Source organism: Euprymna scolopes, chromosome 23 (genome assembly GCF_053919585.1).
Source record: "Euprymna scolopes isolate OS-2025 chromosome 23, ASM5391958v1, whole genome shotgun sequence".
NCBI classification, from domain to species: domain Eukaryota; kingdom Metazoa; phylum Mollusca; class Cephalopoda; order Sepiida; family Sepiolidae; genus Euprymna; species Euprymna scolopes.
Genome location: NC_136504.1, coordinates 37,775,800 through 37,792,668, shown reverse-complemented (window position 1 = coordinate 37,792,668; position 16,869 = coordinate 37,775,800). Strand labels below are relative to the sequence as shown.

General features: G+C 37.9%; 2 protein-coding genes across 7 annotated transcripts in view; one reads left to right on the top strand and one right to left on the bottom strand.

Annotated features, from left to right (window-relative positions):
• Positions 1-16,869, top strand: part of LOC145245831 (uncharacterized) — a 201,426-nt gene that overhangs the window by 44,137 nt on the left and 140,420 nt on the right. The window lies entirely within an intron of this gene.
• LOC145245832 (uncharacterized) overlaps positions 7,468-16,869 on the bottom strand; it is a 34,653-nt gene continuing 25,251 nt past the window's right edge. The window contains exon 2 of the mRNA XM_080107485.1: positions 7,468-9,229. Within this exon, the coding sequence (XP_079963611.1) occupies positions 8,468-9,220 (753 nt within the window). The 5' untranslated portion in view covers positions 9,221-9,229 and the 3' untranslated portion in view covers positions 7,468-8,467. The remainder of the gene's footprint in view (positions 9,230-16,869) is intronic.

Below are 16,869 nucleotides of genomic sequence, written 5' to 3'. Positions count from 1 at the left end.
TTTAAAACATCAATAAAGTTACAACTCGACTCCGGCTCCAATGTTTCTATAATAAACCTGAATACGTGGAAAAAGTTGGGAAAACCGGCCATGATGAAAACTAGTAAAGCAGCCCGGGCGGTAACTGGTGGTGGTATAAAATTTGAAGGAGAAGTTTTCCTCCCGATAAAATTGAAAGGGATTTCGAAGAAATTAAAAATATTCGTACTAAAAAATAGTGAAAATCTGTTTGGAATAGATTTAATTGAGAAATTCGGACTATGGGATAAGCCAATCAATACATTCTGTAAAAAATTAGAATGTTCTTCTCCAACAACAGTAAATATAAAAGACGATTTAAAAGAATTATTTCCTGAGGCATTCACGACTAACTTAGGTCGCTGCAATAAATTCAAGGCCTCGTTTGAACTTAAAGAAAACGCCAGCCCAATTTTTAGAAAAAAGCGAAATGTTCCGTTCGCTGGGTTGGAAAAGATTGATAAAGAATTAAATAGATTGGAACAGACGGGAATTCTATCAAAAATGGAACACAGCGAGTGGGCAGCCCCCACCGTATACGTAAAGAAAAAGAATGACGAAGTTAGAGTGTGCTCAGACTTTTCGACCGGGGTCAACTCCCTATTAAAAGATCACCATTACCCCCTACCAAGCCCAGAGGAAATATTCACGAAGTTGAATGGGAGTAATATCTTCTCCAAGATAGACTTGAGCGACGCGTATTTGCAAATACCGGTCGAGGAGAATTGCTCAAAAATACTATGCATCAATACGCATAAGGGATTATACAAATACAACCGGTTGCCTTTTGGCATTAAAGTAGCGCCTGCCATCTTTCAGCAAGCGATGGACACCATGCTAAGTGGTATTGAGTGCGCATGTGCATACCTGGACGACATTGTTGTCAGGAGCAAATCCCTAGAAGAACATAAGGAACATTTGAAACAAGTATTTACTCGAATACAAGAATTCGGCTTTAAAGTAAAAGAAAGTAAATGTGACTTTTGTATGAGCGAGATTAAGTATCTTGGACACATAATAAACAAACATGGACGACGTCCAGACCCAGACAGATCTGCGGCAATAAAAAATATGCCAGCACCCGATAATGTAACAACCTTGCAGAGTTTCTTAGGACTCGCAAATTATTACCAATCTTTTATTGAAGGCATTGCCAGGGCCGCTGCAAGAAAGGTAGGCTCTCTCTACCGTGCTAGAAAACTACTAACACCCGAAAGTATCCTGTACCTCTATAAGGCCACCATTTGCCCATGTATGGAGTATTGCTGCCACATCTGGGCTGGTGCATCTGCTACTAGTCTCTCGCTCCTTGACAAGGTTCAAAAGAGAGTCGCAAACCTGATAGGCCCTGAACTGGCATCTAAGCTTCAGCCTCTGTCCCATCGACGAAATGTTGCATCCCTCTGCCTTTTCTACAAGTATTTTAGTGGTGAATTCTCTGACGAACTGCAATCACTTGTGCCCCCACGACGCGAGCACCCTCGACAAACCCGACAGGCTACTAGATCCCACCCCCACACTGTAGAGGTCCCTAGATGTAAAAGATCTTTTTACTCCAATAGTTTCTTCCCCAGAACCGCAAGACTCTGGAATTCCATTCCAGGTCCCTGCTTCCCCAACAGTACTGACGTGCAGAAGTTCAAGTGTAACGTGAACCGACACCTTGCTGCCCAAATCCCTACATAGTACCCCAGTAGTTGTTGCCCCTGATAGTAGCCCCCTACACCAAAGTGGCAATTTGCCTTGTTTGGGGTGAAAATGTAATAAAAAAAAAATAAATAAATAAAAATTGAAGGAATGCATAACTTGCGAGCCCCCTTAAATAATCTGCTTAAAAAGGATACACCGTGGAACTGGACGCAAGAATGTCAAACCGCTTTTGACAAAATAAAGAGCGCACTAACATCCGAATTATTCTTAACGCACTTTGACACAAACTTAAAAATAGTCGTCGCTAGTGACGCTAGCTCCTAATGCTTAGGAGCATGCATTCAACATATTATGCCGGATGGGTCTAGAAAACCAATAGCGCACGCTTCGAGAACGCTGATACCAGCCGAAAGGGCATATTCACAAATCGAAAAAGAAGCGTTGAGCATAATCTTTGCCGTGACTAAATTTCACCGATATTTATATGGTAGACAATTCATACTTGAAACCGACCATAAACCGTTAGTCACGATCTATGGATCAAAAAAAGGATTGCCGGTAAACACCGCAAATAGATTGCTGCGCTGGGGTACAATACTACTTAACTACGATTTCCAGCTACAACATCTAGCATCAAAAAAAGATTTGCCATGCGGATGGACTGTCAAGACTGATACCACAGAAACACAATCTGGAAGAATCAGTCATTGCAGCAATTCGGACAAATGTTGAAGTAAAAAATATGGTAGCAAACATCATTAAGGAACTACCCGTAACTTTGTCGGACATTAAAAGGGAAGCCGAGAAAGACGAATATATAAAGGACATAAAAGAGAAAATTATAACGGACACAAAGGTGCAGGAAGTTTTCTCCATATGTGACGATGTGTTACTGTACAGCAAGAGAGTGGTAATGCCCAAAACATTGCAGAATAGGATGTTAAGAGATTTCCACACAGGACATCCGGGGATAAATCGAATGAAGTCGTTAATGAGAAGCTACGTGTACTGGCGTAACATGGACACTGACATAGCGACAACAATTGATAAATGTAAAGGATGCCAGTTAGCGGCAAAATCTCCACATATAGTACACAAACCTTGGCCGAAAACCGACCAACCATGGTCGAGAATCCACATGGACTTCGCTGGTCCAGTAGGTGAAAACTATTATTTAATTGTAGTGGATAGTTTCACAAAATGGCCGGAGGTAATGCGTTGCAGGAATCCAACAACGAACAACTCAATAGGGTTCCTACACGAGTTGTTTGCAAGATTCGGTGTACCAGACACACTGGTCACTGACAACGGAACGCAGTTCACATCCGCAGAGTTTAAGGAATTTTGCGACACGTTCCGAGTGAAGCACATCACGACTCCGCCGTATCATCCAAGGTCGAACGGCCTCGCGGAAAGGTTCGTGGACACGCTAAAACGAGCGTTAAAGAAATCCATTGGAACACCAACAGAAAAAGCTTTGCAACAATTCTTGCAAGTATATAGGATTACACCACATCCTAGTACACCATCAAACATATCACCAGCTGATCTAATGTTTGCCAGAGAGGTAAAATCAGCGTTTGACAAACTATTGCCAAGGCGGGCAATTATCCGAAACACTACACACACGAGAAGAAAGAAATATAACTCGGGAGATCGAGTATATTTTAAGTGCTACAGAAATAACACATCTTACTGGGAATGTGGAGTAGTGGATAAACGCATTGGTGATTGTACATACATGATTAAAGGTCCACAGAATATACATAAAAGGCACCTAAATCAGATAAAAAAACGTCATATCCAAGATGATGATGATACGACAACAGTCGTAGAGGAGGACACCATAGATATCATATACGAATCTTTTAATTTGGAACCGCCTCAAAATGCACCTGAACCTCGAAGATCAGGTAGGAAAAGAAAAGTGAATGAACCATTAATGGTAAACCCAAAAAGAAAAAGATATTGAAATCTGTGTGACTTCAAATCTTGGGAGGGGGGTGTTGTGGTGGCAACCACTTATTTGCATATGCGAATAACATAACACTATAAATGGCAAGCCTAGGTTGGCCTTGGTGTGTCTTACTCAAAATCCACCGGAAGTGACGCCGAAGAGCGTACATGTCCTCCCACCAAGACTCTCTGATTCGACACCGTCATTTGTACATATTGTAAATATACCTTTTCTTTAATACACTTATTATTGCGTTATCTTGTTGTTTGCGTCTTCATTTTATTTCCTTACTAATTATTGTTCAACCTTGCAACCACAACAATTATCAAGGAATTTATATTGTTTATCGCTTTATTTCACGTCTCTTATAATACAAAAAAAAAAAGTGGGCGCTTGAAAGTCATTGGAAAGCAAAGGATTGTTTCTGGACTCGCAAAAGGATTGCGCATCAAAGATTTAGCCACAGAGCTGGAAACAGATCCAAAAATGCTGGCTTTATTCGTGAACAACCCCAACAGAAAGGATAAGAGCATCGGAAGAAACATTTAAGATCGTAATATTCGGAAAATTCGTAGGGAAGTCAACTGAGACTCAAAGAGAAACAGTGCTTCCATTTTTGCAAGAGCTGGAATCGCTCCAAGATCCAGGCAGGCCCGATGCAAATGTGTTAAATGAGATGGCAAGGAACGTTTAGTCTCTTCCAAGGTCTCCATTGAGCAAACAACATAGGGAAAAACGAATTGCTTGGGCACAGAATTACATGAAAATGGAATTCAATGTGTGCTATTTACGGATGAGGCCTGTGCTACTCTTGACGGTCCGGATGGGTGGGCCAAAGTTTTGAACTTAAACGGAACTCTGACCCCTTACAGAGTTTATCGCCAACAAGGAGGTGGAGGCATCATGTTTTGGGTGGGAATCATTGGGGATAAATTGGTTGGACCATTCCGAGTGCCAGAGGGTGTAAAGCTTACCAGCAATGCGTACACAGCCTTTTTGGATAATCATTTGTCACCATGGCTAGATGACCTACCATTGTCACTTTGCTTTCAAATGATTTTTATGCATGACAATGCACCATCCCATTTTCTAGTGCGACTGCAGCCTTCATTGAATCTATGAGTTTCGTTGGAGAAACTCATAACTTGGCCAACGTGTTCTCCAGACCTTAAGCCTATTGAACATCTCTGGTCAATATTGAAAAAATGGGTTTATGATGGAGAGAGCAATTTAGTTCAAGAGAAGTGTAGAAAAATAGTTGATATGGCCAGAGTCATAAATTGTCTTCCTCGGTGAACAAACAAGTTACTTCCTCGGTGAACAAAAGGTTGTTTAAAGTTATTTAAAAAATGTTGGATATGTCGATAAATAAAGCCTTTATTTGAGGCTTACCACCTCGGATGTGCTTTTGTTTATTATTCTTTGACAGAAAAATATGATAAAAAGTAAAGTGTTCATGATTAGACATTGTATTTTTGCTCTAAAACAACATTTTAAGAGACCTGCAATAAAGCGATGGAGAGTGGAAATTCTTTGATAATAAATAAAATATCACAACTTTGTGAATATTGCATAAAGTTGAATAAAATTTTGGAAAATAACAAACCTTAAAGAAGTCTTTGATGATACAATTTTAATTTTTTTTTTTTTGACGTATATTTAGTAAAATATTGATATTTTACTAATCCGCAATAAAACGGTACACACAGTTTATAGAATGTGTTGGAGTTTGTCCTTTATTTGATTTTATGTTTTTTTTTACACTTGTGAGCCCGTGCACGCCACCTCTCCTCGACAGTCGCTAATGTAAGAACAACAACAAGAAGAGAAGATGTAGAAAAAGAAATCCATGACACACAGCGTTGGGGGTCGGCGATTGTCGAACGGGGAACCACGTAGCATTACATCTATTCAAATTTATTTATTTAAATATATCGGAATGTCTTTCTATGGCTTCGATATTGTCTGTTACCTATCTATTAGCATTCTCACGTCTGTCTAATAAAGCCTCTTTCCTAGAACTGCTCGCCTGTGGAATTTTTTTTCGTTAGACTGCTTTCCAGCTGACTACAATATGGTCGTTTTCAAATCCAATGTAAACAAGTGCTTGTCGAAGTTTCTCCTTAAATAATCAAATTCTACGCAACTTCCATCACTATTGACCACTAAGATGTTATCTCAGTGACCACCGTACACACTCATTAGCCCTTATTCTCAAATGGCCTTCGAGCTTTGGTAAGTGGTGGCAAAAATATAATTAACCTAAAAAAAAACACACCAATGCAACTAACAACAAGATCCCATTACTTTATTATAGGTGCCAGGAGATATTATAGCTTCTTTTTTTCCGCCCTGCTCCTTGTTTCCCCGTTCATAACAACATATAGAAATTTGTATGTAATGTAAACAAACATTGTATGCAATGAAAACAAACATACCCAACTTACCACCCAGATTGCCCCTATAAATTTAACCTCTATCACACTAACCCCTTACGTTTTAGTGGCAATATGCCTTATTTGGGGTGAATTAAAAAAAAAAAAAGCCGGAAATATTAATAGGTAGATGGGACCTGCAAATTAATAACATATCATACTTCTAATATTAACTTACTTAATCTAAAGGACACACCTAGTAGTACACATACAAATCCCTATTTATTTGGTTGGTTGGTTGTTTTGTTTTACGGCATATCAACCCTTTTCAGGTTATTTAATGCCGAATCTGGTGATTTTGAAGAGCGATTTTTTAATATAGTATATTTGTTTTTTTTAAGTCGTATTCTATTTAACCCATAGTTGGGACCCTAACAGGTGCTACCACTCCGGGTCAGAGTGGACCTGGGAGTAATGCCAATTAAAGGGTGGCTCCACACTCCCTAAGGCCTGCAAACTGGGGCCTCACCATCGGATATAGTTTAAGGTCATATCCAGGACCCTATTTATTTGGAATTTGTCGATAACAATGACAAAACTAACTCTAGTTTCCACGCATGCTTTATTTCTAATACACAAGATGTACCACCGCCACTTTCAGCTCAATAGGAGAAGGGCAGGATTCTCTGTCTGTATTTATGCTCTGTGGAACAACCTGTCAGATAATGTCTTGACGATTACTACAATATCCATGTTTATAGCGGCCTTAGACAAACATTTCTAATGTATGTGGATTGATATACGGCATAATCACGTTGACACATCGGTTCTCGTCAGTTTACCGAAGTTAAGCAACGTTGAGCCTGGTCACCACCAGATGGGTGACCAATTTGGGAATAGAAAATGAGAGGCGAATTTCGGAATACAAGGCGCTGTCTTTAGTGGACGTCGATAGCTCTCTGCAAGAATTGCAAAAGTCTAAAGCCGGCATCTTCTCTAATGGGGATATGCATGCGACTGGGGACCACTTGTGAATTTCATACTTCCATTAAACATTTTTCTTTGGAGGAAGCCGGTTAAACTCGCGCTAGAGTTAGTGCTGCATTTTGTTTTTCATTTTATGAGTATGTGGATATAAATAGCTTTAACCTGTTTTGCTTGTATTTTTCTTTCTATTTTCCAAATAAATTTACTTTATTCATATCACTGGGTAACAAAAAATATGTTTTGAAAATCGTCCCGGGTTTTCCAGCTGAATTAGACTAATTTTTATGCTCTGAGTAAGAAAATGACCCTGGTTTTGCTCAATCAGGTCAGGTTTTTTTTTTTTAATAGAATTTAATAAAAAAATCGATTTTTCGTAAAAAAAAAAAAAATTTCTGCGGATCATCAGCTGAGAAACCCCCTGACGATTTTTCCATTTTCCTCAAGAAATAAAAATAACGTATCCAAATTCATTCAGTTTTTATTTAGTCCATCAAATTTGATAAGCATAATTATCATAATATTAGTATAAGTATGAGCGTTACATGACACAAAAGTTCAGAATTCACGGCATAAATCGGCGTTTCTTCGATTCCCGTGTTCGAGCAGCTGCTTGGTTGTCTCTCTTCAGCGACCAGCAGTAGTCTGCCTTCATGACTGCGTCCCACCTCCCCTGGCACCTCTCCTCCATTTGGTGCATATCCTGATGGAACCTTTCTCCCTGCTCGTCGCTCATCGCCCCAAGGTTTTCAGGAAACTTCTCCATGTGTGAGAACAGGAAGTGCATCTTTATACTCATCAAACACCCGAGTTTTGGAAGGCCTCTATCATGCTGCTGATGAGTCTGGCGTGGTTTGCTGCCTTTGTGTTCCCCAGGAAGTTGTTCACCACCTGCACAAACGATTTCCACGCGGCGTACTCTAGGGTGTTCATGGAGTTTTGGAACTCTGTGTCCTTTATAAGCTGCCGTATCTGTGGGCCATCGAAAATGCCGGCCTTCAGCTTCTCAATGGTCAGTCGAGGAAGACTCGGCACAGGTAGTTGAAGCACCTCCCATCCTTGTCCAGAGCGCACGTGAACTTTTCATCAACCCAAGGTTCATGTGTAGTGGTGGGATCAATATCTTCTCCCGGTCAACAAGAGGTTCGTTTATGATGTTTCTCGCCCCAGGTACTTACTACTCTCGCGCCGGCCACTCTTTCTTTACATAATGCTGGGCTCTGTCTCGACTGTCCCACATACATATAAAGCATGGGTACTTCGTGAACCCGGACTGCTGACCAAGTAGAAAGTTTACCTTCTTTAAGTCGACGCAGATGATCCATTTGTGCTGCTCATATTGGATTTTGTCGAGCACGTACTTCACTGCTTCATTTTTCTCTTTGAGAGTTATGGAGTGCGCAAGAGGGATTGAGGCGAACTGGTTCCCGTTGTGGAGGAGCACACACTTCAAAGAGCGCTTGCCGCTGTCAATGAAGAGTCATCAATTTATCGGATCGTATTGAGGAGTGCCGAGTTTAACAAGAAGACCGGCGATATTTCGGCAGTACACGAGGTCTTCCTCCTGGCAGAAGTAGCCCATGTAGTCCTCGTGTCTTCTACGAAAGAAAGTGATACGCGCGTCCTTGCCAAGTAGATTTTTCTCTTTGAGTCTGGAGGCCAACAGCTCGGAGGAAGTCTTCGACAAGCTGAGATCCCGAGCCAGATAATTAAGCTCACATGGTGAAAAGAGCTGCGGGCCATCTTGTGCTTCATATTCGAACTCTTCTGTATACCCTTGCTCGTCTGTAGTGGTGGCTTCGTTGTCGCTGTCGGGAAGCTGTGTGAACGCTGGTACAGGAATTTCTTCGCAGTGAGCCACTGGACGGTGGGCAGATGGAAGGTCGGGGTATTGGAAGCTGTGCCGATTCTTGCTGTTGATGCCAGTAGTATTGATGACACAGAAGTAACAACCCGATGCATGGTCAAACGGCTCCCTCCAAACCATCGGAATTCCAAACTTCAGTGAAGTTTTCGCTCCCTTCGTCCACCGCCGGAGGTATTCCACGCACGTCTTGCACACCGTGTGCAGTGCCCAGGACTTATCTTGGTCACCCAGCTTGACTTTAAAGTAAGCCACATAGGCGCGCTTCACAAATATTGTGATGTTCTTCCTGTCCCCTGACAGCGTGTATTCTCTACAGATGTAGCAGAACACGTCAGGATTATTCCTGCAAGACCGTCGCGCCGAAGCCATCACAATAAACTGAAAGAAAAAAGAAAGATGCAGCTGAGTGTCAGACAATGGAATTTAGAATCAATTTGATTGGCTAAGGGTTAATTAAGTAAATTTTGAATTATATTTTAATTATATATTCCTATGGAGCAATGGTGAGACACGTATTGATTTGATTGGCGAATTGTGGAATTCCCTTTATTGTTCTAAAAACCCGATGAATTCGAAAAAGGAAAATAAACAAATATAAGCTGAATCTCCCGTTTACCGCTCTTTAAATACGCTCATACAGAAACATAGACAGTTAATAAATTAGTACTACGATTTATAGCCACTGAATATGCCATAATTGTACTAATTTCTCTTAACATTCATTGCAAAGGCAATGAATGTTAAGGTAATGAGAATGTGAGAATCTAAGAGGTAATATTGTCACTACGGAGCCCTTGGGAAGAATGACCCAAATTTGCTAAAGTATAAGCCTCGTTAGTCTAAATTCACACAAAAATATATTAAATAAATTCTATACACGATAAACACAAATATATTAATTATTTATAATATTGTTCGTGTCTGTGCATTGTAATTCGATATATTCTTCAAGAGAAAATATTATTGAACTCAAAACCCCTGATATTAGCATATGTATAGCTCGCCAGGTAGGCCTATGGCTGTATCTCAAAAAGTTGACCTGATAGAGCAAAATCAATGTGATATTCGGACTCAGAACACCAAAATTAGTCTAAATCAGCTGAGAAACCCCTGACGTTTTTTTTTTACCCAGTGTATTATTTGGATTCATCGGACTACTGTTCTCATCTTGAGTGTGATTTTCACAACTTTTCGGTCGATATAACCTCCGACTTTCTTCAGGTATATAGTATCGGACTTGGGAATTTTTCTGTCAAACTCGGTAATTTTGACGGAATTTACTTCACAGGGGTAAAATGCCCTTGTTCTGTCAGCCATGACTGAATAGAGGTCCTAAGTAATTGCAACTGTATTTTTCGCTCGCCCACATTGTGGATTGGACTTTCAACCTTCAGGAGAATATCACTTTTTACAATTAATTTTTCTAAGTACTCTAACCATTGATGAGAACAGTAGTCCGATGAATCCAAATAAAACGGATAACGAATCCTCATCTCTAAAATTCAGAAACGCCAAATTTACTTTAATTTAAATTATTAGAGGAAATAAAAACAACAAATTAATGACAAATAACTGAACTGAAATCACTGTTTTATTAGTAGGTGATTGTGTCTAGTTGTTAACGACACCGACTGACGACCTGGATGTTCCAAGTTCGAATCCAGTTGATTAAAAAAACACACACAACAACGCTTTTTTTAGGATATTGGCAACTGTTTCGTGGTTCCTCCCGTAAGTATCCAATGCTTTTCAAGAAAGAATTCTGACTAGAAAATTATCGGGGAAACCAATAGACTTTGGAGCCTAGTGGAGAAACCCTTTTCTCTTCCTTGCAACCTCTTTTCCACAAAGGAGACGTTGCGAGCCTGTCTATGCTTTATCGTTATTTTCATGGCAAGTGCTCGTCTGAGTTCTAATCTATGACCGCCTGCCCTAACTTTCACGAAAAACACCCGTCTAGCTGAAACCACTATCAATAATTTCCCCACTCTTTATCTGTGCTTGAACCTAAACGTAGATTTCATAAACAAAAACTTCTTTCTTAGAACTGCACGCCTGTGGAACTCTGTTCTGTTTTCCTGCTTTCCAACTGACTAAAATTTGGTTGCCTTCAAGTCTAACGCAAACAAGTTCTTGATGATCCATTCCCACTAAGTAATCCAATTTACCAAATTGCCACTACTAACGATTACTACAACATTTTCCCATTGACTACTGTACAGTCATTAACCGTTATCCTCGAGTGGCCTCCGGGCCTTGATAAGTGATGACTCCTTTGTAAAAAAAAAAAATTTAGAATCTTGAGATTCATATGATATGATGATGATGATTGCTTTATTTATAAAACCCACGTCGACATTCTGTTTTTTATTTAAATAGTTTAACATATTGTTAAACTATGTATCCGTGTTCTTAGAAACGGGATGATTATTTTCTTTAGATGTCTATGTATTATATGTAAGAGAATAATATCAATTCTTTTTACGTGTTTTCAAAGAATTTCTTTTATATTAAGGATAGACCCTGTGTTAAAGAGTGTGTGAGTAGTAAATAGTTAGTGAGTGAAAGTTGTTGCTAATGTTTTGTTGGAGAATTTATTTGAGAGAATCAGTTTGTTGTGAATAAATGTAATGATTTGTAAACGCGAAAAGCATTTACGCATAGTTTCGTGAAACGCACTCTAAGACATACTGGAAATGGTAATTGTGAAATATTAGTTTAGGAAGTGTTCGGTTATACTCTTATTAGGACTGAAGTACCACGAAAAAAATCCAAGTTATTATATATATTCTGAAGTACCACGAAAAAAGTACCACGAACTGGTCACGAATAGGCTCCTATATGGTTGACTATTATAGAAAACTGATCACATATAATGATAGAAGATGTATCGAGACACAGGAATAGGTATGTTTGATCTGGCATAATGATGATTCATTAATATTGTGGGGTCTGCGTACGCGCCTGGTCCACAAAGTATGGAAATAAAAATTAAAAAAAAAAACGTTTACAAGTGTTTTTAATATAGATGTACATAATAATACTTTGATAAGTATGTTTTAACTTAAATAGGGATGGTATAATAAAATTGGGGGGTCTGCGTTCGCGCCTAGCTTCCATAGAATGGAAATAGGCAAAAACTTTAATAAAGACTTTTCATATCTATCTGTGTATGTATACTTTGATGATAATGTTTCTGTTTGGTATAATAAAATTATGGGGTGTTCGTTCGCGCCTGACCTCAATAGAATGGAAATATGTCACAAAGTTTAACAAGGTTTTTTTAATATAGATCCACAAAATATTGTGATAAGTGTTTCAGTGTGGAGAGGTATGGTATAATAAATTATGGGGTTTATCTATTTTATTTTTACTTTCATCATATTTTGCTTTGGTTTTGATACACCAAAATTCGAAGCTATATCTTTATAACCCTTTCTTTTGATAACTTATCATACTTTCATAAATCAGAGTCCATTTTCTGTAGGCTGTTTTTGAACCCAGTCAACGACGGATACTTTTGCTAGTATATATATATATATATATATATATATATATATATATATATATATATATATATATATATATATAATTTTATGTGTCGATTTTCAGTATTTATCTCAAAAGTGCTCAGTAATTGAGTAAAGCTGGGTAGTAAGTTCTGGAAAAAATAAGTATCAATTAAACTACACAGAATTTTTAGCGTTTCATCCTCGGGCTAGCCTGATCAGTTCTTATAAAAGTGAAACGGCATTTGAACTTATTGGTTCTTTCTAATATTTTCAGGGCTGGGGAGGCATTGTTATTTTTTTATCATAATATTTGTAGTCCTAAATCTCTGATAACAAATAATGTGTCTAATTTTATTATTGTTGTCAAGTGGAAATATGTATGCAGTTTGGTTTCATTTAGTTACAGTAGTATATGCAAACATACTTTGAGTCGTGATGTTTGGTATTATTATTATTATTATTATTATTATTATTATTATTATTATTATTATTATTATTTGTGGCACTTATTTTAAGTTTTAAAACGATATAATTAGGAAATCCGTTATTGATATGAGCTTGTTTTATATTTGAAAGCACATAACTTCCACAATAAACATTGAAGCTCATAGCTACACTTGTTTTACAATCATTACCATACCTCGACGTCTCACCGTGCATCTTGTAAATTCTTGCTCAATTTATCAACATCCACAAAAATATAACTGCCCCTTCCTCTTATTTAATACACAAGTAATACATTTCGAAGTAAATTTTAAAATAGTTAAAAATACTCGAAGCTATTTACATAAAAACTCAACAACCTACAATTAATAATATTGCCTACCAAACCAGTAACAATATTTTAAAATAATTTTAACCAGTGACCCTGATTCTGACGCACAAGATTTATACTGCTAACGTTTCCTCGGGCGTCAAACTGTTTACAAATGCCTCGCAGCTGCAGCTGAGATTCCAGCCTTCCTTTTTTTTCTTAGCATTCTCGATCATTTTCTGTACTCACCCGGTTTACTTGATCTGTGTCAGTTAATAGACTTCTCTTGCGCAGTTGCTCATGTGGCAGAGTACTCGCCCTGCATGCAAGAGGCTCGGGTGTCGAATCGCAAGTTCGGGTATGTCAAACTGATGAGCTCAAATGATGGCAAAACTCGAATGCTCTAATTGCACTTGTGAGGTTCGATGTTGAATGATTATGGAAATAATCATACAATCTCTCACGTTCTGAAAATTATAGGATAGGAGAGAACTTGATTGCCTACTAGACACTATCCTCGAGTGTCTAAGGTCTCTCTGTACAGGGGTTTGTCAGAAAAATCTGGCATGAGGATACTTTTTCCATAGAAGTAAACCCTGACCAAATATTCAAAATCACATAGTATTCGCAGCCCAAATAAGATCTCCTCACTACGGCTACTCCACAGCTTTTCCGAGGAATGGTGCACCTTCTCCAAGTGATATTACCTCAAGTAATAGCACGAAGCTGGATACTCCACCAGACTAGATAAATTCTTGTCCTGGAATCCAGTAAGACCAAGAGACCAAAATGAAAGATATACTACAATGTATAAAAATGGTTAATTGGGGAGAGGAAAATTATGTTCTCAATTTCTTTACTAACTCAGTGTTTGAGAGATAAAGCACTTAAATGGAACATTCGAATATCTATGTATCTCATATAGAGTTCAAGTGTTAGCTCCAGGTTGCGGGCCCCTTGATTTCTGAGAACTTCGACTGAAGTAAAATAAAACAAAAAGAAATTATATATATATATATATATATATATATATATATATTTAACACACACACACACACACACACACACTCACACACACACACACACACACACACACACAACTAGGGTGGACCTGTACAATGCACATTCCCTCCTTGAATTTTTTTATTTTCAATTTTTTTTCAACGGATTACGCCCTTTTTATATAAAGGATTTTTCATTTAATCCAAGGGCAATGATATTAAGACCTTTATCATCCAATATATTCCGTACTTTTTACACTGGTCGCCGTGATTTTTTCGTGCGCATGTGCATTCAATTTTTTTATGTGCGCGCGAACATGCGTATTGTTTTCACGCGCGCGTGCATTCAATTTTTGCGCGTTTATAGATTAATTCTGTATACTCACTATTCTATAGCTAGCTATAACATATACTGACCCAATGGGTCACGAATAGTCTAGTATATATATAAAGATGGCTACATGAATAAATATATGATGTTAATTCTTCTATGCCCAAATTACTTCGATCCATATAAAATAATCGCATTATTAAAGATGACGCAGAGGTTGTAAATCGAAGCGTGATAGACCATGACAATAAGATAAAGATTCTCACGACTCTGGCGTCCTATCAGATAGCGCGACTGATAACGACAAACATAGACACAAATTTACGTATAAAAGGAGCAATTCTGTCTGTCTGTCTGTTTATTTTGATAAGGATATGAATCATATTTTAAGTCTATTATGAGCCTGATTAACGGTTGAGTGCTACAGTTTTTGTTTTTTTGTTTTTACTTTTGAAATCACGACTCTATAATAATATATATCGAAATCTGGACAAATTAAAATATTATATTCAAGCTTATTTTACGACCGAGCAAAGCAAATTGTAAAAATGGAGGCAGAAAGACAGAGACATGGGGAGTTTTATAAAGGAGAAAACAAATGTGATGCATTCATAAAAATAAATAAACATATTAATGACAAAACAGTTTACGGATATTCTTATTTATTAAACTAGCGGGGAGGGGGGTCGCGGCTTTGCCCTGACATAAAATACGTTTAAACATAGCATTTTAATTTGACCAAACTTCGTATATAATTATTATAGAACCGTGATTTCAAAAGTGAAAAAAAAAGTATTTGGGTGCCATCAGCTAGAATCGAAACCGAAAGTAAAACTGTAGCATGCAAAGCCGGTGATGTTGGAATTTTTTTGTACCAATAATGGTGCATCCCCCCCGTTTACGTTTATTATTTTTTTATCTGGTTCTTATATATGATTTTTTGTATTTTGTGTCTATTATGATTTTAGTTTCGTATATTTTCGGTTTGTAAGAAACTCCCTTTAATTTGGAGAAAAGGGAAATGCTAGCTCTGTAATGACGTCACGAGCTCAGCGCGTATTTCGTGCTCTTTTGAAATTCTGCTGTCGTGGAGAGTGAACGTGTTCATTGCCCGGCGCTGAAAATGGAATTTTGACGAGCCCTCCCTCAAAGAAGTAAACCCGGCAAGAAATTAATACCCGGCTGTGACGAGACAGACTTTTGGAAACTACTTACATGACTACGGTTCTGCACGTATTTATTTTAAAAGGATTAAAGAAAATACCTTTTACGTGACAAGGTATTATGGAATTTCCTATCCGAACAAGCGACGAGGTCTTGCTCCTGTAATACATGTGTGTCTACGGTTTTCATGCAACATGGAGGGAAGGAAAATTCTAAAAGAACTATAAACAAAAAAAAGAAAAAGGCACGTGCCTGACAGGCTTTCAATTGTGAGTACGCTCCTAAAATTAATTTCATATGCGAGTGTGATTAGGAGATACTACTATTTTGTATATTCTTGTTGTATTCGTTAATGGATACACACAACTTCTTTATAAGAACCAGCAGTGTTGTTATTTTTTCATTGCATGTTACTTTTTTCATATGCTACCTTGGCGTTTAAGTTTAATGCCCGCAAAGGGAAAAATTTGCAACTTATTGTAAATAAAGTTTCTTCTTCGTTTCAAATCAGGACCTTTATATTTCATTCTTTACCCCCTCCCCCTCTTTTGTTTCATGCTTTTTTTCAGCCTAGTTACTTTAGCGTCGAATTTATCTGGAAGCAAGATAAATTCCGACAGTGACGTTACCACTGTACCAACGTGACACGTATATGAAATGATTAAAAATAAACTAAGATGAATGTACAAAAGGTTTAACGATTTTAACCGGCTAAAAGCCCATAAAAAACCGGTCCATAAAAAATCCAATCATTTGAGTCGCCTAGCGCCGCGCTGCGACTTTTAGTTTCGGTAGAGATAGAGTTTAAAATATGGATACAGACAGACAGACTGATAGATGGACAGACAGATATGTAGCCTTTTATATATTAGATTTAAAGTTAATACGGAATAAAATAACGATAACTCGGAACCATTTTCATCAGGGGACGTGAAACCGGCTACTCTAGGCACTTCCGGTATTTAGCGATGAATGAGTGAATCTGCCGTATTGCCACTTTCATGTGATTGTATACCAGGCCAACGTAGGTGCATCTGGTATAGGACACCGGTATTTCATGCAATAGAAAACAGTGCTACCGGTCAATGGTTTGCTGTTTAACTTTAATGCACCAAACATTAATGTTATTGTTTTTTCTTTCCCTTTGTAAAACTCAACCAAAAACAAAAACAAAAAACAAAACAAAACAAAAACAAAAATAAAATAAAACAAAAACAAAACAAAACAAAAACAAAAAAATATGTTTTTTTAAAGAA